Source organism: Canis lupus, chromosome 3 (assembly GCF_011100685.1).
Source record: "Canis lupus familiaris isolate Mischka breed German Shepherd chromosome 3, alternate assembly UU_Cfam_GSD_1.0, whole genome shotgun sequence".
Lineage (NCBI taxonomy): Eukaryota > Metazoa > Chordata > Mammalia > Carnivora > Canidae > Canis > Canis lupus.
The window spans coordinates 13,866,898-13,892,019 of record NC_049224.1 but is presented as its reverse complement, the minus strand read 5'-3'; the positions used below and the strand labels follow the sequence as shown (position 1 = coordinate 13,892,019).

At 38.4% G+C, this 25,122-nt stretch overlaps 1 protein-coding gene, 1 long non-coding RNA gene and 1 other non-coding gene across 4 annotated transcripts in view; 2 read left to right on the top strand and 1 right to left on the bottom strand.

Annotated features, from left to right (window-relative positions):
* Positions 1–25,122, bottom strand: part of LOC119871108 — a 42,544-nt gene that overhangs the window by 5,231 nt on the left and 12,191 nt on the right. Inside the window, exon 3 of the long non-coding RNA XR_005356671.1 lies at positions 16,449–16,511. This is a non-coding gene — a long non-coding RNA (uncharacterized LOC119871108). The remainder of the gene's footprint in view (positions 1–16,448; positions 16,512–25,122) is intronic.
* The window catches only part of RHOBTB3 (Rho related BTB domain containing 3), a 54,673-nt gene that overhangs the window by 24,904 nt on the left and 4,647 nt on the right, over positions 1–25,122 (top strand). Inside the window, exons 7-11 of one of the 2 annotated variants that reach the window (XM_038532301.1) lie at positions 5,225–5,337; positions 8,551–8,671; positions 13,309–13,482; positions 15,792–15,958; positions 21,121–21,217. In XM_038532301.1, the coding sequence (XP_038388229.1) occupies positions 5,225–5,337; positions 8,551–8,671; positions 13,309–13,482; positions 15,792–15,958; positions 21,121–21,217 (672 nt within the window). The remainder of the gene's footprint in view (positions 1–5,224; positions 5,338–8,550; positions 8,672–13,308; positions 13,483–15,791; positions 15,959–21,120; positions 21,218–25,122) is intronic. The other variant, XM_038532302.1, reaches the window with a different exon arrangement.
* Positions 17,501–17,653, top strand: LOC119871330. The gene has a single exon (XR_005357442.1). It is a non-coding gene; the product is annotated as a small nucleolar RNA SNORA62/SNORA6 family (small nucleolar RNA).

The following is a 25,122-nucleotide window of genomic DNA, read 5'->3' as shown; positions in this document are numbered from 1 at the left end:
ATAAGGAAGTGCCGTTACTCTGGAGATCAACCTCAGGAAGGCCATTATTCTGACAACAGGTGTAGGTGCTACCGCTTGTCCGTCATTTGGACCAGTGCTTTTCAAATTGATATGCATGCAAGTGAGCTAGGAATCTTGTTCATGTGCAGATTCTTTTTTTTATTTTTAAGATTTTATTTATTTACTAGAGAGAGAAGAGAGCATGAGCAGGGAGAGAGGCAAAGAGAAGAGGAAGCAGACTCCCCGCTGACCAGGAAGCCCAACATGGGGCTCGATCCCAGGACCCTGAGATCATGACCTCAGCCGAAGGGAGGTCTGAGTTGAGGCAGACACTTAACCAACTGAGCCCCCCAGGCGCCCCTCAGGTGCAGATTCTGAGTCAGTAGGCCCACGGGTGGGGCATGAGGTTCTGCATTTAGCAGTCTCCCAGGTAATGCTGATGCTTTGGACTACATGCTCTGGGAAGAACTGGGTGCCAGGCACAGCCAGGGGAATAAGAGCCTGGCATTTAGTCTAGAGGCCCAGCAGAGGGACCCAGTTATCAGTCTCAGGGCACAAAGTCAGAATGGGGTCAGCTGCAAGACTGACTCATGGGAGTTCTTGGGAACTGGAGCCCCTGCCTGAGGGTGGGGCAGGTGGGTGCTTTGTGGACAGGTGAAAACTAAATGAGCCTGGAAATAGCAGTTAGAGGCAGAGGTGCATCATCATGGCAAGGAAAGCTTGCTACGGCCCTTGACCACTTCAGAGCCCAGGCTTCCCAACCTGACACGGAGCTGTTGCATTTCTGCTCTGTTTGTTCTCTCCTTGTATGTCAAGAACCAGAGAAGAGGTGGTGTCAGGTAAGAGCTGGGCCACAGACCATTGACCTGAGGCTTCAGGGAGACCCCAATGCTTTGAGGAGCAGGGAAAATAAATGCTTTAGCAGGTACTTACTACTTATACTGTATTTATGGAGTATAACCTCAGACTCAAACAAAAGTGATGTTTAAATTGTCTTTTTTTAAAATTATGTTTAAAAAGATACTAAAGTTGTATTTGTATGGTAAAGACAAGTTTGTAAAAATGGAGAAAATTAGTTAAGAAAAAAAAATCACAATTCCTACTCTTCAGATGTCTAAACACTTATTGTTTTGTTTTATCCTCTAGTCTTTGTGCATAGATTACCGTTTATTTAGGAAATATTTTTTTATCAGGGGCACCTGGATGGCTCAGTCCGTTAAGTGTCTGCCTTCGGCTCAGGTCATGATCTCAGGGTCATGGGATCAGCCCCACATTGGGCTCCCAGCTCAGCGAGGATTCTGCTTCCCCTTCTCTGTCTGCCCCTCCCCCTGCTTATGTTCTCTCTCTTGCATGCTCACTCTCGAATAAATAAAATCTTTAGGAAAAAAAATATTTTTTATCAAATCAAAGGAAAATTTTAAGCGCGCGCGCACACACACACACACACATATATATATATTTAGAGACTTTAATAAAGAGGCCAGGCTTATGAAATTTTTTGTTTTGCTTGTTTTTCTTGCTGCTGCTGTTGGTCATTTTAAAACTTTTGAACCGAGCACAAGTTTTAAGACCAGTTATTCAGTGGTTTCCTCATAGAAGCCCTGGCCTACCCACAAGTTATGTTAGGGGGGCAGTGAAGACAGGGGCTGTCTGTACTCATGTCTGTAGGGTTGGTAATGCCAAGGTGAACTCCATAACACAGCATGGCTTGCTCAGGAATATTTGCCCTGAGCAAACATGGACTGAAAAACCATCTTCAATCTATCACCTACTTTTTTTTTTTAACCAAATTACAAAGAATGTCTTAATTTCCTCTAAATAAGATACTTCTTTTTAATCTTCAGGAATTTGAAATTTTTTATATATGTCACTATGGATGTTTGGGTCCTGTATTTAGGAAAGGTCAGTTAAATGGTCTGGTTAACATAAGGCTCCAGTGTATTCTCCTATTCAGGCTTCTAAATAAATAGACACAGTAGAAGTATGTGATTTGTGTATGTTAATTTTCCATTAGATAACAGCTCACACTGTATACTATATAAGGGCCGAAAGACTATTACTCAGAGAGAAAGAGTGAGGCCAGCAGTTTGCGGGCAAGTTTTATTGGCATACGGTGTGACATTCTTGCAATACTTGATAGTCATTATGCTTGCAAATTCCTGACTCACACAATTTCAGATGGTTAGGAATTGAAATGTATGTAAGAGCCTCAGGAATTTTGCTTTGAGCTCTTCATACCACAGATGGCCCTTAGAATTTCACATCTTGTTGAAATGCCACCAGAGTAAATGAACATGTGGAAATGAGTTTTCATCTTCAGCTTGCCTAGTATCTTCCAACTCTTGAAATTATTCTACGGTATGCTCTTTTCTGCACTGCCTAAAAATGCAGCTTGCATGCATGAGTATACCGTGTTCCCTAAGAACCTCAGTCAGTCAGTGCTCTGAGAAGTTAACTAAATAGAAAATCCCAGTCAGTTATGCAAGATGAGTGAGTTCTAGAGATCTGTACAACATCATGGCTATTGTTAACAATACTGTATTGTACACTTAAAATTCTGTCAAAAAGATCACATGTTAGAGGTTCTTCTTTTTAAAGATTTACTTATTTATTTTAGTGGGAGAGAGAGAGCAGGAAGAGGGGCAAATGGAGAGAGAGAATCCTCTAGCAGACTTCTTGCTGGCTATGGAGCCTGATGGGGGCTCAATCCCAAGTCCCCAAGATCATGACCTGAGCCAAAATCAAGTGTCAGACACTTAGCTGACTGAGCCATCTGTAGGCACCCCACGTGGTAAACGTTTTTACCACGATTTAAAAAAGAAAAGAAAGTCTTTAAGTATAAGGATTATTGCTTAATTTGGACCAAAGCATGTCAAAGATGACTCATTAGCATTTCTAATTATAAGAACAGCCCAATCCTTAGAGTGCCCTATAAACTTGTCTTACTTTCATTTTTAGTTACTGAATCTTTCTATGTCTATTCTCAGATAAATGAGTGGCAGAGATAGAACTCCATGACATTTACCTACTGTTAATTTAGGGATTTACCTGCTGTTAATCCCATGTATTTTGACTTAATTCTTGCTTTCTCTCAAATAATATTCTGAAAGGAGATACTGTGTAGGTATTTGTTAGTACAATTTATTTTTTTAGGAGATAATATCTGTTGTCTCCCTTAGCATGTGTGAGTGTAAACTATCAAAAATACCTACTGCTTGCCACATACTGCTGATCCTGGTTTTTGATCATGGGTGAAATGTCTGAAGAACAGTGATCAATAGCACTCTGTGCACCTTAAAGTCATCTATGAGCCTTTTAAAATGATGTCTGGGCTCCAGCCCCAGAAATTCTAGTTTAATTGGTCTGGGAATGATATCTCCTTGATAGTATTTTATGAAAGATCTCGGGTAAATGTAAGGCACAACTATAGCTGACAATCACTGGCATACAGTAAATTCTTTTGATCTGGGTTCTGTTGGATTCTCAGGAGTTCTTTAACTTCTGACATTTTAATATAGACTGTAATGTCTATGTGCGTATGGGAAATTTTCTGGAGACACAGTGCAAAGAATTTAGCAGATTGCAAAAGGAGTATGCGACTTTAAAGTTAAAAATCCTTAGTGCAGAAAAATGAAAACAAAAAACATGGACATTTCTAGATTGCAAACCTTTGGGAATTTGAGGAGGAAGGGGAGATGACAGTGAAGTCAGAAAAAGAGCATCAAAGGTAGGAAGAAGCAGTGGTGTGCTGGAGCTGGCTGGCACTGGCCTGTGAAAGCTGATTGTGTTTATCTCTTCCCAACTCTGCTCTGTAATGTCATGTTGGTGGCATGAATTTGGCCATGGTGGGAATATTTGCACCACAGAGGTTGCAAATAGCCTAGATCAGGGCCCTCTTTCCCTCTCCCACTTTCTAGAAAATATGCAGGTTAAGTAAGAAGTTTAAAGATACTCTAGAGTGCCAAGTGCTACAGGGCTCGACTGTAATGACACCTAAGAGCCACTGGACTATCACTTGACTCTTCAAAGTAGCTTTGAATCAGTTGGCTGAGTCTGGCTGCAATTGCCTAATCTCATTGGTTCAGTAAATCTTTATTATGTGCTCTCTCCACCCCTAATGTCCATGAAGACATCTGGCAAAGTTCTGGATACAGAAAAGGGGACATCAGAAGAAATAGATTGAGAGATCAAAAAGGATCATGAGTTACACAGAGGTGAAATGACTTGCTGAAAGTCACACCAGTAATGAATGGCAGAGATAGAACTAGAGCCTGGGTCTTCCAATTATGCCTGCCCTCCCTACCCCTTGGTTAATTATGTTTTTAGGAGCTAGGACTTCCTATAAGGCATGAAATAGATAGGAGTCATCTCTTCACATATTGTCATCTGAACCATACTTTTGGAAACTTATCAGCATTAAGTACTGGGATTGATTCAGTGAGGAGAAGGCCACTGAGGAGCAGATAGGCTTTTTAGGAAGCTGCTATAAGCCAAGTGAGAGAAGTGCTTAGAGAAAGGAGAACTTTTGTTGACCATCAAATAGTTTTGTAAGACACAGAAGAGGGACTGACAGTGTGGGACAGATGTGAAATGAGCCTAATAAGAGATAGTTTGGAAGTGGGTTGGGGTGAGGACAAGGGCAGGGAGGGACCAGAGGCAGTGATTTGCTCCAGTGCCATGGTCATGTAGCTCAGCAAGACATTATCTGCCTCCCTTCTTCAGGTTGGTTCTGTAGAGATGGCTATTGAACATCCTGATCTGACCCTGACAATGTGCAAGACCTTCTGAATGTATTCTGTTCCTACTGCTTCTTCCTCTACGTCATGGTAGTCACCGTCCTCCATGATTAGGATGATTTAATTCAGTTTAGAAAAAAAAAAAAAAACACACATCGACCTTCTTACTTAGAGCAACTAAATAGTTTGAGTGTAGGAAGGACTACTTGTGATGGCAACTAATATTCTGGCCATTGCTATCATTTTTAGGTGACCGTCTACTGTAAAGAGGTGGCAACCGTCCAGGGGAGGCAGGCTTTAGGTTTTGAGAAATACATTAGGGGAAGGCAAACTGATTTTTTATAAAAATGTGAGAATTGTTTAAATGTTTTAGTGTAATTACAAGGATATGTAAAAAAATACTAAAAGAAGGAACAGTGATATCTAATGAGAAAGCTTCATTTGTATTTACTGTTTTAACATAAAAATCCAACATATATTGTTTGCAGGTGCTTTTCAGTGGGAAGAATTGGAAGACGATATCAGGAAGAAAGTGAAAGATTCTGGGGATGTTTCAAGTGTAATTGAGAAAGTTAAATGCATTTTAAAAACACCAGGAAAGGTAAATTACTTTATTGAAAATCAATTTACCTGGATGTTCTCTGAATTTTAACAAATATACTATGATAAATTAATAATACTGAGTCATGAGAAGAGTCAACAGGGTATAAATAGGTTTTTCCTGAGTCTGTTTTTGCCATTTAAATATTTTAAACACAAATATGTTCTCACTACTTCAGATTTTAATTCATCCTAAGAATTAAAATATGTGTGTTATTGTCTTTAAAATGTTGATTTGTGAATTCCATCCTCTGAAATATTCCCCTAGAGCTCCAGGAATATGCAATCTATGTCAAGAATGAAGGGCTGTTGAATTTGTCCAGCTCCAGTTAAGCTTTCTCCCTTCTCAGAATTCAAGTCCCAGTAGTTTTCAGGAGCAAGGCAGTTTCTTTGTGTGCCTTTTTCAGGAATTCTGAGAAATGTTTAATCAGGTAGGCAGTTAAGGATTTGTTTCTTATCTTGTATAGGTTAAAAATTATAAATTAGGTCAAAGGTTATAAAATACAGACTTTGTGTACAGTCCTAAATGTGTACATGTTTAAACTACAGTCACTTAGGCTGTACAATCTGTAAGGGCTTTAAAAATAAATTTGTTAATTTTAGAGACAACTACATTATACAATTTAGCCAGTGTATTCTTATTTCAGATTCTGTGATAAACAAATTGGCTACAATAGATTAAAAGGTAAGTTATGTGCAGTGCCTACCAGAATATAGGCTTCTATTAAATGTAAGAAAAATTATTATTTCTTCAGTTTTTTATACAGATGGCTTTGTCAATTCTACAACCTAAGTTAATGACATTTTAAATTAATATTTTTTAAATTAAAGCTTTAAAATTGTACTAGCTTTTAATGAAGATTCCTGACTTATTTGTTAAAAAAAAATTAAAGTGATGTAGTATTAAAGGGAAAGGCTTTTCTTATAAGCAGGTATACAGAAACTTCCAGTTTTACAGGGGTATGGTAGGGTGGTAGCTCTCTTGCAATGTAATTCAACTAAGTAATGCATTTGTAGAAACGTGCACATAAAGCTCCATTCTGTTTTTCAGAAGTTCTCTAGATTACTTGTTTATTGACTAGTGAAAAGGTATATACCATATATATCAGTGTTCTGTCCAAACTACTATCTTCCTTTTTTTCCTTCAAATTCAAGGCCTAGATGACAAAGGAATCTGTTTACACAGATTCATGATTGATCTATCAATCAATCTATCCATACATCCATAATATATGCCTACATAGTATTCATGATACACAGATTGATAAACTTTATATGAATGATGAGGACAAAAGTGTTCTAAACCTGAGCCTTTCCTTGAGTGTGATTTTAAACGGTCATTCCTTTGTGTACTGAGAAAAATAATGAATTCCTGTTGAGGAAGAGGAGGCTGGGGGCTATATGATTCTGTGATATTGAACTAAATTCCCTCTTTTATACAGAAGGAGAGATGAGTTCCGTGCTTTCTTCTTATGCTTCCCTAGGGTAAAGATCTCTCTCATTTACCGAGTACAACACAGAGACATAACCTTGAGTTAGGAATCAGGAAATATACATTTAAATTGTGAATTGGCGGGCAGCCCCGGTGGCACAGCGGTTTAGCGCCGCCTGCAGCCTGGGGTGTGATCCTGGAGACGTGGGATGGAGTCTCACATCGGGCTTCCTGCATGGAGCCTGCTTCTCCCTCTTCCTATGTGTCTGCCTCTCTCTCGCTCTCTCTGAATGGATGAATAGATAAATCTTAAAAATAAAATAAAGTAAAATAAATTGTGAATTGGCCATGAATTAATTATTCCTGGCTTTGAGCAAGTCTCCTCAGGACTTTCTGTAAAATGAGGAATAAATGATGATTTCTAAAGCCCTTGCTGGTTCTCAAGTTCTGTGATGCTTTTTGATTTGCTCTGCTTTGTGTGTGGCATTCACCTGAATCCTCTCTACCAATTCCTTTGATATGTAGGTTATATACGGAATCTGAGAATGTGTTTTATAGGACCAGGATTTGTATGATCCTTTTTTGCTTCTTTGCCTTGCTCATAGAAATCATTCTGGAGTGTGTTTCTTTCCTCCTTGTGAGGAAGGAAAATAATTCTGTTTTCCTTTTACCAAATATTCTAACTTCCCACCATAGTGGATTAATCCAGAGTGGAGAGTAGGTGCCATTTTCTTATTGCTACAGTTGTATGCTGGATTATTTCTTAGGAATGAAGCTTTTCATATTCCCTGGATGGCCAAGCAGAGGCCAGAGTTCTGACCCCAGCAGAGGTCCTAATATTCAGCTTGGGAAGTGGGTGGAGGGTGAGGGAAGAGGGGTTGGCCCTCGAATTCTGGGGCTAGAACAAAGGAACGTCTGAAAGATTACTGGAAGAATAAATGAAGCACCAAATCCTGAGTGGGGTGGAGTGGGGGGCTGGAGACCACTCAGTCAGAGGCACTATTACTGGAAGCCACCACCTAGAGCGAGCAGGTATGGGAGCCCAGGAAGGTGTAGTCATGGAAGAAGTTCTCCAGAACTCCAGATCGGAGGTCCAGACAACCTTTTAGAGATGCCAGGAATCCCAGCTGTGGGTAGAAAGACATTTAGGATTATAAGATTGTACATTGAGATGGAGATGAATACGTTCATCACTCTCAGATATTTTAATGTTGATCTAGTACGTACGTAGTAAGACATGATGTGATGGAGGAAATACATATTTCTAAAAATTACAAAATAAATTTTTCTGTGTGTCCTTTTTTAGTTAGTTCATCACTCTCAGATATTTTAATGTTGATCTAGTACGTAGTAAGACATGATGTGATGGAGGAAATACATATTTCTGAAAATTACAAAATAGATTTTTCTGTGTGTCCTTTTTTAGTTAGTGAACATATGAACAGGTTGTATATGTAAACCTATTTTGCTAGGCATTCTATGAGGTTGACTGTTGTCTGTTTCCCAGCTAACAGGGACGTGCGTGGACTCAGGACCCCCATTTCTCTGAGTTTTCCCTTAGCCAGTTCACTCTGTGCTGAGAATGTTAAAACAGTGCAGTGTTGCTCGTTCTCAGGTAGCACATGTAATTCTTGACAGCTATAATCAAGGTGCCAAGGAGGAGGTAATCAGTATTTCTTTAGACATTTAGTACAGTTTTCTAAATTCTCTAACCAACCTTTGTATTTATTACTAGAGCGTATTTTACAACATTTCCTTTTGTATTTTTGTTTTCCCTTATAGATTAATTGTCTAAGGAATTGTAAAACTTACCAAGCCAGAAAACCCCTGTGGTTTTATAACACTTCCCTCAAGTTCTTCCTTAATAAACCAATGCTTGCTGATGTTGTCTTCGAAATACAAGGTATAGTTCAATTTTTACAAAGTTCAGTACTTATTTTTTATTTCTTATTTTCTAACCTAACTTTCTATTTTAGCTTTGAATATTTTGGGTGGAGAAATGTCTATTCTCTAATGCAGGCTATAGATTAATACTGGCTGAATTTCAGCAAAATCTGGGGAAATGAAGTATTTTGTTAAAACAAGGAAAGAAATTTATATTTTCCTAGGTCTGTGGGTTTTTTGTTTTGTTTTGTTTTGTTTGCCCTTACCATATGCTTCATTAACTTTTAGAGACCAGTGTGGAATGGAGATCTGTAATTCCCTCATTGTATATTTTTGTCCCATGTATTTCTTTAAGATACTAGTTATTGAATCATCTGAAACAGCTCCCTTAACCTTATATTACCTGTAACTTATTTACTTCTCTTCCTTTTTATTTGAACAAAAGGAACTAACCATGCGGTGAGGGTCATGCCTGGCTTACATTAGGCATGGATAGATATTGCTACATTTATTCCTCGCAGCACTCTGAGAATTATCACCAAAGCAACTGAGAGCTGCTTTTTATCTCTGTAGGAAAGTAATGCTCCCTAATTTTAATAATGACAAGCTGTTGTAATGCCCATTATTGATTATTCACTTGGATAATTTTGCCACTTCAGTAGATTAAAAGCATAATCTTAAAAATGAATTGTTAAGTACTTTCCCCTATGCAAGAAGGTAGGAGTCGTTTCCAAATGTAATAAGTATTATCTAGAAGTAAGATATAATTCTAATTTTATGAGAGAAATGTATGGCAATTAACAGCCATTTGCTTTTTAAATTTTTCCTCGGAAAGATTCATTTTAACATCTGGCCACTTGCCAAGACAAACAGTGAATTGGAAACTTTCCCAGGTGCCTTCTGATAAGCTACAGTCAGCTCTGTTTGAAATGTGAGCAGGAGACACTGAGAATGGGACAATAAGAGTGACCTTGAAATAAATAAAACATTTTATGGGGGGGGGGGGGGAAAGCTAGTAAGAGACTGTATTTGCTTATAAATTGCATAGGAGGCCTTCACACCAAACATCATATTAATATAACCTACTGAAAAGCTTTTCAAAAGGAATATGCCACATAGGAAAATATATGTTAAGCGAAAAATAGTGATGTGGAGAATTCTTTCTCCTTATAATCTCTTGCTTTCTTTCACAATTCCACCTCCCGACACTGTTGCAGGTACCTCACCGCACCCCTAGCCATGCAGAGGCTGGCTGTGGGAGGGCTAGTTGTGGGCCTTTGCTGATGTTCTTTGAAGCCTCACAGCTCAGAAACCAAGGCCTCCCGAGGTCGGGAGGTGGGACAAGCAGGCATGGGTGGAAGCAGGGTCTAGCACCAGCTTCTCCGCCATCTGTGGGAGGAGAAGGAAGCCTAGCTTCTGAAGAGTTTGAGGAGGGAGCTCTAGTGTGCAGAAAGGAGCACTATTTCTCCTCTAGAGGCAGGTTGTGCCTACCGTTTGCAACCCTAGCTTCAGCCTTGGCTTTGCATTCCAACCGGCATGTGTCCTTAGGCTGGTCACTTAATGTGTTTTGCTTTATTAAATCTCATTTCCAGAGTGAAGAGGGTGAACCAGATAGCTTCTAAAAGGTCATTTTTAGTGTTAAGTTTGTTGAGGTGGTAGTGACCGGGACTAGAAAGTCCTGTTTGGGATCCTGTGTGGGTGCCTAATTTCGTATTGCAGTGCCTGTGCTACTTTATTACATTTCTGATCCTTTTTTGTTTCCTTGCCTATAAAATGGGGATACTAATTTCTACCTGGAAGAGTGCTCATGAGAATTGAGATATGCTGCATATTAAGGTATATATAAAGGCCTAATGGTACATATTCTGAATCTCTCTCGAACTAGGCAAGTTTCCTGTTTTCAGAGTAAAAATTCTAAAAATTTCATTTTTCAAACTTGGGAAATAATGCAAAGAAGGTATGACAAATGTAGGATTTTATTTCCATGTATAATAAAAACAAAGGACTTTGATAATTTATGTTAAGTTTATTAGAAAACTTGGGCTTTGGAATTTCATTTTACTCTTAAGCACTTTTCCTTAAAAACAAAAGCTTCTAAAACTGTAACAGCAATTGAATACTACAAAGGAAAGATACTTTAGGCCTTTACATTTTCAAAGAATATATTTATCTTTTAACTAGAAAATTGATGCTCCCCCCCTTTAATGCTTCAGCCTTATTGTATTGCTGGTTCGTGTAAGAACCCTGGATTGTGTTCATTGGGCATTTGATACAGTGTTTATGTATTTATACAGTTTATATACTATGTTGAAAATGTGACTATACTGAGGTATTGCATTATAGCTTCATGATAGAACAGTTTACAGGTTCAAACAGTAGGTGGAAAAGGTGAGAAACAGAAGTGATGATTTTTCTGAACTGGAGGTATAATGGTTTTCCAAACCAAATTCAAAGCTTGAAATGAGCTTGACATGCTTTAAGGTATTGGGTATTTTCTTGCTAGTTTTGTAACTCTGTTTTAACTACATTATTAATGGAAAGTTTCTGTTAAAATTCCAAGGTTACTTATCAAATTCCTTCCCCACCTACTCTCCATTTGGTATCTTTGGTCAATCTGAAATCCCTCTGCTTAACCCAAATGAAAGGCTGTCTAGTTTGTTAAGCCATGCTTCTCCTTTTCTTTTTTCCAATAGAGTCCTGCTTCAGATTTTCAAACCTTAGAATCACAATCCCAATTTTATTACCTGTTTGGATTCTTTGTGAATTGCTGTGTACAAGGATAATCATTAAATCATGTTTAACCATGGAAACTGGTCATCCCCATCAGTGGACACTGTTCCATTGAGAGCAGGCGGCCTCATGGCAAAAGGGGAGGGAGGGGAAAGAGCCGAGAGGGGATGATGCCTGCTAGCAGGTGTGTGATGAGCTGGTAACGATGTTCACTGTATGTAGCCTCTTTCCCTGCTCTTCTGAGAAGGGCAGTTGTACCAATGATAGCTCTAAGCATTGAGCTCAGAACTATCAATGTTGGGCATTGTTTGTGAATCCTAAGGGATTATTGGTTTTGGGGAAAGTCACTGGGCTTAGGTGAATCTATTCTTTTCTGAATCAGGAAATGTTTTGCTTGGATTTAAAGAAGCTGAAGAATTACTCTAAATTACTCTAAATTTTTAAAAAAATTTTAAAAAGATGTGTTGATTTATTTGAGAGAGAGAGAGAGAGAGAGAGAGAAAGATTTAAGCAGATCCTTTGCTGAGCACAGTGCCCGATGCAGGGCTCGATCTCCTGCCACTGAGCTCACGACCTGAGCTGAAACCAGGAGTCAGATGCTTACCTGACTGTGCCACCCAGGTGCCCCTAATCGTAAAATATATGAGAATATTTTGCATAGCATGGAACATATGCCCCTGAGAGGTGTGAGATTTTAAGCGTGTGTAGGTGAAGACTTGAGCAGAACAGAGTGGTTTGGCTCCTAGAGTTACTTTTGGAAGGCTTTATCATTCCTATTGGCTCTGGCGTCTTCCACCAAACTAAAAGCTTGAGTGCTCCAAAGCAGGGTAGTTTTGTCCTTTAAATCTTTTTAATCTTTAATACTTAACATGGCGATTAGCACATGGTGGGTGCTTAGTAATGATGTGTCAAATTGATCTAGACTGAACTGAAGGTTCTGAAGGCTCGCTGTGGATTCATGGTTTCCTGAGGTGCTGAGAGTGATGAGAACTGCTTTTCCACCGAGTGCCATCTGGTGATGCCTCAGTATGATGGCACCATAGCTGGACAGCTTAGCAGGCTTTCACTAGAAGTCCGTTTAGTTTAATAAGCTTCAGAGAAGGGTATGAGCTGAGGAGCCTTTAAAATGTAAAGTAGGTCTGGCTCTCCCAGAAGCTGCACTGTTCCCTGAGGAGGTAGTACACTAGAGGGACATGTGGGGACCGGGTCATCCCTTCCAGATTTTCCATAATGTCTGAAATGCTCCCGTTGGCTCCACAAAAGAGCCTCTTGCCGTACTTGCTGTAGCAAATGGACTGCTTAGACCAAGGGATGGTTCCCTTTCTACAGTTTCCTCTTTCTGATTGAGTGTGTCCAAGAAGGATACTAGCAGTGTTTTCTTAGGAGGCACATGGGTAAGAATGAATGATGATATTTCAAGCCAATTGGAAAAGATACATGTTTCATAATAAAAACAAGAAGCAAGGGGATCCCTGGGTGGCTCAGCGGTTTAGCACCTGCCTTTGACCCAGGGCATGATCCTGGGGTGGGTCCCGGGATTGAGTCCCACGTTAGGCTCCCTGCATGGAGCCTGCTTCTCCCTCTGCCTGTGTCTCTGCCTCTCTCTCTCTGTGTCTCTCATGAATAAATAAATTTTTAAAATCTAAAAAAAAAAGCAAAATATATCATTTTGGTGTTTCCATCTTCAGAAAATGCAAACTAAGTAACAAATAATTGCCTCTCATAAATTGTTAATTTCAAAATCAACTTTTGAGCTCTGTTTTTCAACTAAAAACTAAAGAGTTTTGGGTATCTCCCCAAACTTTGCTTTCTAACATCAGCTTAGCTGCCCCTAATGTGATACCACTCTAATTAAAAGGGAAATTGCTAGAATAACAACTCTACAAGGTAATGTAACTTAGCTTTATTTCCTTTTGAACCTTGCAGGTACAACAGTGCCAGCCCACAGGGCCATCCTGGTGGCCCGTTGTGAAGTGATGGCAGCCATGTTTAATGGGAATTACATGGAAGCAAAGAGTGTTCTGATTCCAGTTTATGGTGTTTCCAAAGAGACTTTCTTGTCATTCTTAGAATACTTATACACAGACTCCTGTTGCCCAGGTGAGCAGTATAAATATTAAATAATATTTCACAATTTTTTGTTTCTTTGTAACTCATTTTGATAAATAGCTCTCTGTGAATTTTGTTTTGCTTAAGATTTATCAGAGCTGACATCATGGAATGTGCTAGTCAGGTAGAGGTGATTGGGTCAACAATGGACCAACAATGGACTTTCAATCACTTCTACATCCCAGTCAGCCCCAACAGTGTGATGATTATGTGGACAGCCTAGAAATAGAGGTGCTTTGTGATACCCAGGGACTAATCCTACAGATTGGGAGAGAGAGCTTCTTGGAGCACCATCCCTTCCATAAAGAGAAGAGGTTTGGGCAGCTGTTTTTATGGTTCTCGCTTGTGATTGAGGTACTTTTAAGGACTTTGAAAATTCTGAGACCCCTTGGTCATCTCTGTGGCTCAGAGAATGTGGAGTTTTTAAAAGACTTCTGACTTGTCCTAAAGTCATACTTTCCTTAAGGTAACTTCTCGAAAGACTTTTCCTAAGATGTTTAGGATGCCCAGTGGACTGCAGGATTTATTTCCCTATTTACTGACTTAGGACTATCTTTGACTAAAAACTAGTCCTCTTTGGCAGCTATCGGTTGGAACAAATCTTGCAGGTTTTTTCTAGCTGGAGTCTCCTTGGAGAAATTGCAAAATCCTTTCAACAGCCCCAGAGCCTTGGGATGCCAGCATGGAAGCACCATTAATTCATCCTCAGCCACTAGATGGCTCCCGCCACAAGCACAACTTATTCTAGCCTTGGTGGTTTCCTTACTCAAGGAACCCAAGAGCTGAATCACGGAACCTGGTCAGCTACTACAGCAAATATAAAAAGAAAACACATTTCAGACCATTTCTCTCTTCAGAGTTATTGCTTTCACTTTTATATTATGAAGATTTCCAACATTTGTTGTTAAAATCTCTTAAATTTTAAACAAGTCATGAGGACTCTAGTGAAAGGTTTTAGAAGTTAAAAAAAAAGTCCTTTTTTTAACTAAATTCTGTCTGGCAGCCAGCTGTAGAGTACTTGGAACCAGTTATAGCTGATACTGTCAGTATTATGTTTTTGCTTAATAAAACTGAAAGTATCGATTCTCATCAGAGTGCATGTTCTTGTTTATTTTATCATAATACTGGCAAATTTGTATATTAAATGAAAATTTTGACCCAGACTTTTTTAATTTATTTTTTTATTTTTTTGACCCAGATTTAAAATGATAAAATTTAGCTTCTCAGTCTTCTTCCCACTAGAGTAATTGAAGCTTCAAATTTTGAGTCTTCTCTTGCTAGTTAGAAAAAATAGAGAAGCACTAATAGGACAAAACACTTTAAAACTTGGTAAAAGGTGTGAGGAGAAAATGAGTCAAAATGAATAATCAGAAAGTAGATCAGTACTACAATGTTTGCATTGGGAAATGGCAGAAAGAAAGGTAATCTTTTCATTGTGTTAAGTATTGATCATACAGTGTTCTTGGTTCCTAGCTACAAAACACTGCAAATAATTTAGGAGAGATTAGAAAGAGAATTGCCTGAAAAATCACTTATAGGAAAGTTAAAAAAAACAAAAACATAAATAACCTGAGCGATTCCAGGGGTTAAGGGAAGGGGGAAATGGGGAGTTATTGCTTTAATGGGTACAGCTTCAGTTTGGGAAGAAGAAAAAAATTCTGGAGATGGATGATGGTGATGGTTGCACAACAATGTGAATGTACTTTAATGCCATTCAGCCGTACACTTTAAAATGGTTAATGATAAATTTTATGTTATGTTTATTTTACCTCAATAAAAACAACAAACCAGGGACTAAAGCCAGGAGAAGAAAAATTGCAAGGATTTCATTGAGCTAGCCGAAAGAATTACATAATAGGCTCGGAATTGATTATTAAGGGCAATTGTAGAATCACCTCTGAAGAACTAAAAAAACAACAAAAATTCTCTTTGGAATATGAAGACTTAAATAATTAATTCTTTTTAAAATAGCATAATAGGAAGTACCTATTGTAGAGGCTCAGTTAACGGAGTGTGTGACTCGATCTCGGAGTTATGAGTTCGTACCACGCATTGGGTGTAGAGATCAGTTAAAAACCAAATCTTTAAAAATAAATAAGTAAATAAGGTGACATAATAGTGTAGAATGCAGACTCACTCCTTCAAGGCTTTTTCTGTGCATTCTGTTGCACGTTGGATGTACATTGTTGTGTAGCATGTTGTAGCATTGTTATATTGTTGTTGGTTTGCTTTTTGTTGTTTTAGGTCATAAAAGAAATGGCTTTATTGACCATTTTCTCTTATTTCCCTTCCTGCATCAGCTGGCATTTTCCAGGCTATGTGTCTTCTGATCTGTGCTGAGATGTATCAGGTGTCCCGACTGCAGCACATCTGTGAGCTCTTCATCATCACACAGCTGCAGAGCATGCCGAGCAGGGAGCTGGCATCCATGAACCTGGATATAGTTGACCTGCTCAAAAAAGCCAAGGTAATTGCCCCCATGTATCAGGTTGTTCGACTTTTTTTTTAGTCTTCTAAAAATTAAACTACTTTTTAAAAATTTCTGCTTGTTGAGAGATACATCAGTGTTTGTCTCAGTTTGGAAGTTTGGCCAAATGAGGTTAAAGTGCCCTCACAACAATTTCTGTGACTAGGTAACTTCAAAGCATTGGATTTTTGAGTAGTTTTTTTCTAAGAAAGAAGGGTTTGCTGATAGGAAATTTTTCAACTGAATAGTGGCCTGTGTGAGAGTCATTTGAGTATGGTGCTTTATTGTGCCATATGGGCATTATAGGACATAGAACTATTGCAAGGATTTCGTTGAGCTAGCCGAAAGAATTACATAATAGGCTCGGAATTGATTATTAAGGGCAATTGTAGAATCACCTCTGAAGAACTAAAAAAACAACAAAAAGATTCTCTTTGGAATATGAAGACTTAAATAATTAATTCTTTTTAAATAGCATAATAGGAAGTACCTATTGTAGAGGCTCAGTTAACGGAGTGTGAATTTTCCCCAAAGCAGTCACATCTTAGGGTTCCTGAAAGAAAAATGACAGAATTGGTCATTCATACTGATAGAGATGGTTGGGCTAAACTCATTTATTTGTTCATTTGTTCATTCTTTCACTTCATGGACTTGTTTTGAAGTTCTCAGTTGTTTGTAGGAGGTATTGCTGGACTTCATAAATCCTTTCAAAATGCCGTTTGTTCATATCTCTCATGATATCATGAATACATTCAGTAAAAATGTTTGTGTTGAGAATCACTATAGTGCACCATACTTTCTGGCTTCTTCTATGCTTAGGACATTTTTAAGAATTATATTGCTATACATTCTAGGAAACAGAGTTTACACAGTTAATCTAATTGTGAGTAACTGCAGTTACAAAGACCCTGGAATATGAATCTGACAAAGGACTGGGCCCATCTATAGGTAAACTAGGTTTGCGATTTTGAAATCTAGAACCTGCTGCAGATGTTGTGCCACGTAGAGATCTATTATCTCCTCATTCTCACTAAAGGCGAAGCAGGAAGTTTATCCAGATGCATCGTCCTACCCTTGGTTATTCTACTATTCCATCCCCTGCCCTATGACAGTTTTAGGGCATGCAGCAGTCATGGAATATAAAGTTGTATATTGAACTTGCAGTAGGCTGAACCTTCTAGGTCTTTTTTATAGGAATATATTTGATCCATCATTGGTGACAGGACTTTGTAAAATATTATTGGCTATCCCTATCAATTTTGACATCCAGTATTAGAAAAATATGACAACTTTGTCTTCAAGTTATGGAGCCATATAATGGAGCAAAGGACAGACTGACCACCAAAAGCTTGCCTCCAGATTGAGATGAATACATTAAGCAACGTGTATTTCTGGACATAGAAGGGAATTCATTTAAAGCATCTAGGTCTTCTCCTACTGTCTCCTTAACTGTTTTGGAGTTCATTTCTTTCATAATCAAGTCTTAAGACCTTGTATATTTAATTTTAAGGATTAAAAACAAATTTAAAAACCGAGTAACCTTCTGCACAGTGTTGGATCTTGGAGCTGAGGCCGCTGGCTGGCCGTTGAGCTCACAAGTGTAGGTAGTGTGCACACGAGGGCCACGTTTTCTGCTAACACCACAAGTGTCTCTGGGCCAACGAGTGGAGTGTAATAGTAATTTTTTTTTTAAGATTTTATTTATTTATTCTTGAGAGAGAGAGAGGCAGAGACACAGGCAGAGGGAGAAGCAGGCCCCATGCATGGAGCCTGATATGGGACTCCATCCCAGGTCTTGGGGATTACGCCCTGGGCTGAAGGTGGCGCCAAACCGCTGAGCCACCCAGGCTGCCCTGTGATAGTAATTCTTGCTACAAGTAAAACAACTCCTCCTCCCCAAACTGAGTAAGCTTGATCTCTCTTTGTAATATATTCACATTGAGCTTGGGATAAATAGCTAACCTCTAGAGTTTAGAATTTCTTTTTCATTCTTCCTGGTATTCTTTACAACCTCAGTTCATTTTTGACATATCATTTTCCTACCGTTCTACCAAGTCTGGCATACTTAAAAAAAAAATGATCACAAGTTTCTCTTGCCTTGTTGTATCCTTCTGGTTCACTCATAAGAGAGCTTCTTGGGTGGTTGCATTGATGCTTCAGCTTGCATGCTTGCACGTATGCACACGTTTCCTCACCAATGTCATTTATGATTGCGTTGTCAGCGGTTCTTCCTGACGTGTTTTCCCTGACTCGGTGGTTTCTGATTATGTAATTATCCTTATTTGTTTCTCTTGGTTTGTAAAGTTTAAGATACCAGCCCTTTTTGAATTTAACTTTTGTTTCTGAAGACTTGTCTGTTTTCTAGGAATAAGTCTCCATTTGCCAGTTTTCCTTTATTCTGTTCCTGGCGGTCCCTCATTTGACAGTTACACATCCAAGATAACAGGATCATTTTCTTCCCCTGTTCTCTTTGAAGTTCCCAGTTTGAGGCTTTAGTTCACCAGTCACTTCATATTGTTGGTCAGAGTTTAGTTAACTTTTCTTGCACTGTTTCTCGACTTCTGGGAGGTGAAAGCATCTTTCAGCAGAATTAGACTTTGAATAGCTTTCTGAATAATCAAAATTCCCAAACACTCCATTGTCATCTCTGCTAGTTCTGCACAGTTTATCAGGAAAGCATCCTTCATACCTTTGATATAGTTGAGCAGTCTTACTTCTGCTTCCCTTCCCCCTAACATCTCCCAATTCTTTACCATGACTCTACCTTCAAGTTCATCTGTTTCCATGAAGTTGAACTCTTAACATGTAAGACAAGCTTCTTTCCCTTAATCAGATTGATTCCTTGGAAATCAGGTAGACATCTCCTTATCTCTGCTCCCTTTTAAGCATGGACTAGCTGAACTTCAGTGATTCTTGTGAAGTCCTGTTAACCAGATTAAAGTTTTAATCTCAGTATTTTACTTCTAATCTGCATGTTAATGCTTGGTGCCTCAGGCCCCCACTTTTGTTTCTGATCTTTTCCTTGTGAGTTTCTGGGTATTTTCTCCACCATTATTCTTCTTCACAGAGCTATTAAATGTTATAGCATTTGGTATATAGTATTTTTGAAGCTTTTCTTTTTTATTCTGTTGTTTATTTCAGTTTAAACCTGGTTTGTTAAGGTCGCCTGGGTGGCGAGGTCAGTTAAACATCAAGCTCTTGGATTCCGCTCAGGTTGTGAGATCCCTGAGTCAGGCTCTGTACTCAGTGGAGAGTCTGCTGGAGGTTCTCTCCCTCAGCCCCTCACACTCGTGTGTGTGTGTGTGTGTGTGTGTGTGTGTGTACTTTCTCTCTCAAATAATTAAATTGTAAAAAAAAGAAAAAAAGAAACCTGCTTTATCAGGTTTGGACATTTTCTTCCAAAAAAGTAGTTATTACAGTGAACTGTTTTCTGTCTCTTGCTAAGAACCTACAATTATATCTTAAGTCTTGATCAAAAATAAAACTCTGCATTTTAACCATGTTTTTGTAGCCAGCTATTCATTTCTGTGAACTTCCTTCTCTTTCAAGTCACAGCCTTTAGGCAATGTTCTGAACTTTTGTTTGTAGGTTATCTGCTTTGGGTTAATTATCTGATAGTGCTGGTGGCCTCTGTTAAAATAGGTACACATTTTGGTTCTATCTCTATGAGATCACTCACATTTATCTGCTAAAAGTTAAGGTGAATAAAAATTGTTAAGATGCGTTGTGGAATTTGGTGAACCATTAAATGTCTTGCAATTCAAAAATTCTGTTATTGTATAATGAAAATTAGGGGAACCTATGTATTCACATGTGAAAATATTCCCACATTATAACTTTTTAAAAGACCTCTTTTTTGAGTTTTTTCCTTAAGATTTGAGATTATAAATCTTTCTTCGGTTAGCATTCCTTATTGCTTATAAAATGTTTTTGAGTTTCCCTAAAATAGCAATATTTATCTTAAAGGTAGAAATAAGCTAAATGTCCATCAACAGATGAATTAATAAATGAAATGTGGTATATACTTATGGTGGAATATTACTCAGTCCTAAAAAAGAATGACATTTTAATGCATGCTGCAGCATGGATGAAACTTGAGGACATTATACTAAACAATAAACCAGACAAAGAAAGCATAACTATTGTATAATTCAGTGTTTATGAGATACTCAGAATAGTCAAATTCTTAGAGAAAAACAGAATAGTGGTTACCAGGGACTAGAGGTAACTAGGATAAAAGGGGAATTATTATTTGATGAGTATAGAGTTTCAGTTTGGGATGATAAAAACATTCTGGAAATAGTGATGATGGATGTATAATAATGTGAATGTACTTAATGCCACTGGTACCCTTAGAGAAGTTTAAAATGGCAAATTTTATGTTATGTATATTTTGCCACAATAATAATAAAAAGAACTATACTCATGTATCAAAGTGGCCTACCAGCAAGTTACTGTAATCTGAATTGAGTGGTTAAATGGATCAGTGAGTATCACTGGACTGGCACCAAGGTGATGATGTCATGGCCGTGTTGCCCTGAGTTTCCCTTCCATTAGGTGTTGAAATCCAGAATGAGAAATGTGCTGGAAATCCAGCTCACAGTTATAGGACATCCTAGTTAGAAGCAACTCTTCAAACATAACCTTCTCATAAAGCTGTGTCCACACTGAAATCCATACCCTTAGGTTGATGACATTTCCTCCACAAAATATTTTTTGGCTTGCTCCTCAGGTAAACTTGTTTAGATAACAGCCAACCATGTACCTTTGCTAACCATAATCTTATTTCTGCTGCACAGATATAAGTGCAATTAGTGAAGGCCATGACCTTAGATTAAAAGCTTAAATGAAATGCTTAAGAACCTCAAATAGTCTCTGTTAACCACTGATCCAGCGTGCCTCTGCTTCAAGACATTTAGCTGCTCCAGCACCAGTGGCTTGATATTCATTTGATTTGGTTTCTTCACTGATGTAATTTGATTATTACATGTAAATAATTCTCCCTCTTACTTTTTGCTCTCAGAGTAGGCAGGAGGCTGCATCGTGTATGGACACAGGCAGCATGGAGGCGGGCTCTCCACTACTTCTCACAGACCATTCTCTCCACCTGTTCATCACCTCGATGGTTATTATGTACAACATTGTTTCCATTTTTCTTGCAGTTTCACCACTCTGATTGCCTTTCAACCTGGCTACTTCATTTCATTGCCACTAACTACCTCATCTTCAGCCAAAAGCCTGAATTTCAGGATCTTTCAGGTAGATTGCCAATTTACTATTTTGAAAAAAAACAAAAACAAAAAACTTTGTCCTTTGTTCTTAGGTTTGAGACATAGCTTGTAGGAATAGTAATTGTTTAAAAAAAAAGGTCAAAGAAAAAAGTCAGTGTAATACATTCCTCTTAAGTACACAGTGTGGTAATTGAGGATATGTTAACTTACAGTCATCTGGTTATAAAAGTAGTTTGACTTGTGTTACACAAGAAGCTTCCTAATGATTGTTTCATAGCTCACATCCATTTTTAAGTGTACCTTTTTCCTGAAGTAGACAGATAAGGTGGCCTCAGGTGGCACTTCATTGTGATAAGTGATATCTTGGCTTTAACCACGAGAGTCAGAAGCAAAATTTAAACAGTACAGATTTAAAACTTTTTTCTTATGAAGGAGTTGTAACTATCATTTATTATTTATAATATGTAGTTCTATTGTTCTGCTATCTATGTTTATTTAAGTATATCTGTATAGGGATCCATCATATTATTTGGAAACAACAGTTTTTATATTGATCAAAGAATGTTGCAAAACTTACTGACCAGAGAGTATACATCATGTGATCTTTTAGGTAAATTGTAAAGATTAAAACCAATCAAGCTTCATCTTACTGTGCTACATGAGATAAAAGAAAATGAGAACAGAATAGTCATCAGAGGAGACAGTCAGTTTTGGACATGATGATTTGCTCATGTTACTTAGAATAGGCTCAAGAAATAATCAAGTTAAAAGGCAAAAAAGATAGCCTAGTTAAATAGTTTTTTTTTTTTTTTAAGATTTTATTCATTTATTCATGAGAGACACAAGGAGAGAGAGAGGCAGAGACACAGGCAGAGGGAGAAGCAGGCTCCATGCAGGAAGCCTGATGTGGGACTCAATCCCTGGTCTCCAGGATCAGGCCCTGGGCTGAAGGCAGGTGCCAAACTGCTGAGCCACCCAGGGATCCCCAGTTAAGTAGTTTCAAACTCTATAAACAGGGAAGTATCCTCGGAGATACCTGCAGGCTCTTTGAGGTCGGGGCAGCAAGTGGGGAGTGACTGAGGGAAGAGGGGAGAAGGAAACAGAGAACTTGAAATTTGTAATTCTTGGACTCCCTGGCCCTTCAACTAAGGTAGTTCCACTTTTAACTTTTATATCTTAGAATTCTGCATAAAATTTTACTTATAAAAGATAACCTGCTGCTAAAACGTTTGAAAATCTCTGGCTTTTTTCAACTTCTTGCACAGTTAAGGAAATCAGGAAACAGTCTATTTTTGGCAGATATATTCAGTTAGTTGACAAACATCATATGCCTATTGGGAGGCTTCTTATATAAAATGTAACTATTAGTGCAATAGAGCAACATAGTAAAGCAGAATATAGATATTTACTAACCATCTACTTTGTGTAAGAAAGAAACAAGTTCTATTCCTAGAGAGAAAACATTGCTGCTAGTAGGGGCATTCTTTAAGAAATCAATTCACAATGAAAGGAGTGAACATTGTGATTTTTAGAACCACCTTTGTTTTGCTGCCTTAGGTCCCCTTCATTCATAAGAGAAGAGTAAGATTATTTTCCATTTACTGTCTTGTGTAGGTGAATGCCACACTCTTACAGCCTATAAATCCTTTGAGTTATAAATTTTTGTTTTATTTTATTATTTATACAATTGACTATAAAGGGTGGTATAACCACCTGGCATAGTGTGGACCACACACTCCAGGGTGTGATCCGGGAAGGTAGGGTAAGAAAAAGAGGCTGTGTCCTTGATTGTCTTATGTTCCTTTGATGGGAATTAAAAAAGGCATCATGAATGCTCTGATTCAGTGGTACCTGTTTATATTCAGGACCTGCTGTGATGTGTCCTTGTGGGGCAGAGAAAAAAGCCCCTGGTGGTTAAGGGAGAATTAGTCTAATTTAGAGGTGGCACACTGGGAATCTGTGGATCAAAAGTAGCTGATTATAGTCTGCCAACGGGTTTTATTTGGACCACATGATATTACTTTTTTTAGTGTCACCATTTAAAGAGATTAACATGTCACATCTTAAAAATCCAAATTTCTGGCTTCTTTTGAAAAGTTGGAAGATCTGATTACCTTGGACCCATCTTCCCACATGGCAGCAAACTGGAACTTAGCTATGCATTTAAAGGAGCATGTCTCCTCCAGAATGTTCTAGTTGCCCCTCTGTGTTGTCTTACATTTGAACTGCTTCACATGGTCACTTGAAGTTAGAAGGGTTCTTGGTACAATTTATAGCTCCCTTAAATACTATCCCATTTCCAGTTTCAAAAATCATCACGTTTTTATTGGAATTCTGTGAACTGTTTTCTCCTGCTTGAGAATTCTTCTTTAGAGGTGGTTAGCAATTGAAAAGTGAGACTAGACAAGATGTCATGTTAATGCTGGTATTGATACATCAGAACTCAGTTAAATAGTTCATTAAATATTGGATGTATTTTATGTGTTGGACTCTTAAAAACAAAGAGCAATGCATAGGAATATAAGTTACCCTTAGCATTTACGGATTCATTATTCTCACAGTTTAATTTAGCTCAAAATTATGTAACATATTATATAATATGGAATTTTTTTTGTTCTGATTTGGTTTTTGCTGGCTGCCAGAGCTTATCTGTGGTAATTTTTCTCTCTCTCTTTCTAAATCTCAACCAAGGGAGTAGTCTTATGTCACCTTTTCTTACTAGTGAAACCTACATCTAACTTCCCTGAGCTGCTAGGAAGTTTCTTTTTGTCCAGGTTTCTTTTTGTAGCCTGGATCATGACCTCATTAATCTGAATCATAGTATATGAGGTCACAAAGTAGGTGGAGAAGTGGGAACTGATTCAGTAGAAGGAAACTTAAGTACTCACAGAAGGGAATACTGATGAGAAGCAAGCTGATTCACCCAGCAGAATACCAAAAAGCCTTAGAAATCTGAGAGACCAGGTATTCCAGAAAGCAGAATGAGGCTTGGGGCCGACAGCTGTAGAATTAGTTGAAGGTTATGAAGAAGGGGGCACCTGGGTGGCTCAGTCAGCTGAGTGTCTGACTCTAGGTTTTGGCTTGTGTCATGGTCTTAGGGTTGTGGGGCTCTCTTAGCATGGGGTCTGCTTGAGATTCTCTCTCTCTTCCTCCCCCCTTTGCCCAGCTCACATGTGTGCTACCTCTTTAAAAGATATAAATAAGTAAGACCTTTTTATTGATTTTTTTTTTTAATTTATGAGAGACATGGAGAGAGAGAGAGAGAGAGAGAGAGAGACATAGGCAGAAGGAGAAGCAGGCTCCATGAAGGGAACCCGATGCGGGACTCGATCCTGGAATCCAGGATCAGATCCCAAGCCGGAGCCAGACACTAAAACCACTGAGCCACCCAGGCACCCTAAAACCTTTTTTAAAAAAGTTATGAAAAAGCTTTACTGCACTCCATCCCACCCAGGCAGGCAGCTCCTTCTCTTTCATCTTCCTAGGAGACGGGAGGTTTATTCTTGGAGATATTAAACCAAAAAAGTTATAGAATCACAAATTCCAGGTATAGCTGAGATTGGGTTAAGGAGCTGAATTGAGAACCTAGGGCTCATGTGAAAGTACACATTGTATATCAAGCCACCAGCCTCCTTCCTGTGTCCAGGTTCTAGAATGCTGGCACTGGGTAAAATTGAAGTGTCTTTGTTTGGCCTTGGAGAAAAAATATATAGATGCAATCATTTGTAACTTCCGTCAGTGAACCCAAAAGTATCTGCTCTGTTATTCTACCAATGAGTAAGTTCTACCCATGACCACAAGATATCCAAACAGGCATCTGTCTATCCAATCAGCTCACTCTTAAATGTAAGAATATAACTGAGGATCTTTAGGTATTTTAGGAAATATCTAACATGAAAGATACCAAAACCAAAAGAAAATTAATAAAAACAA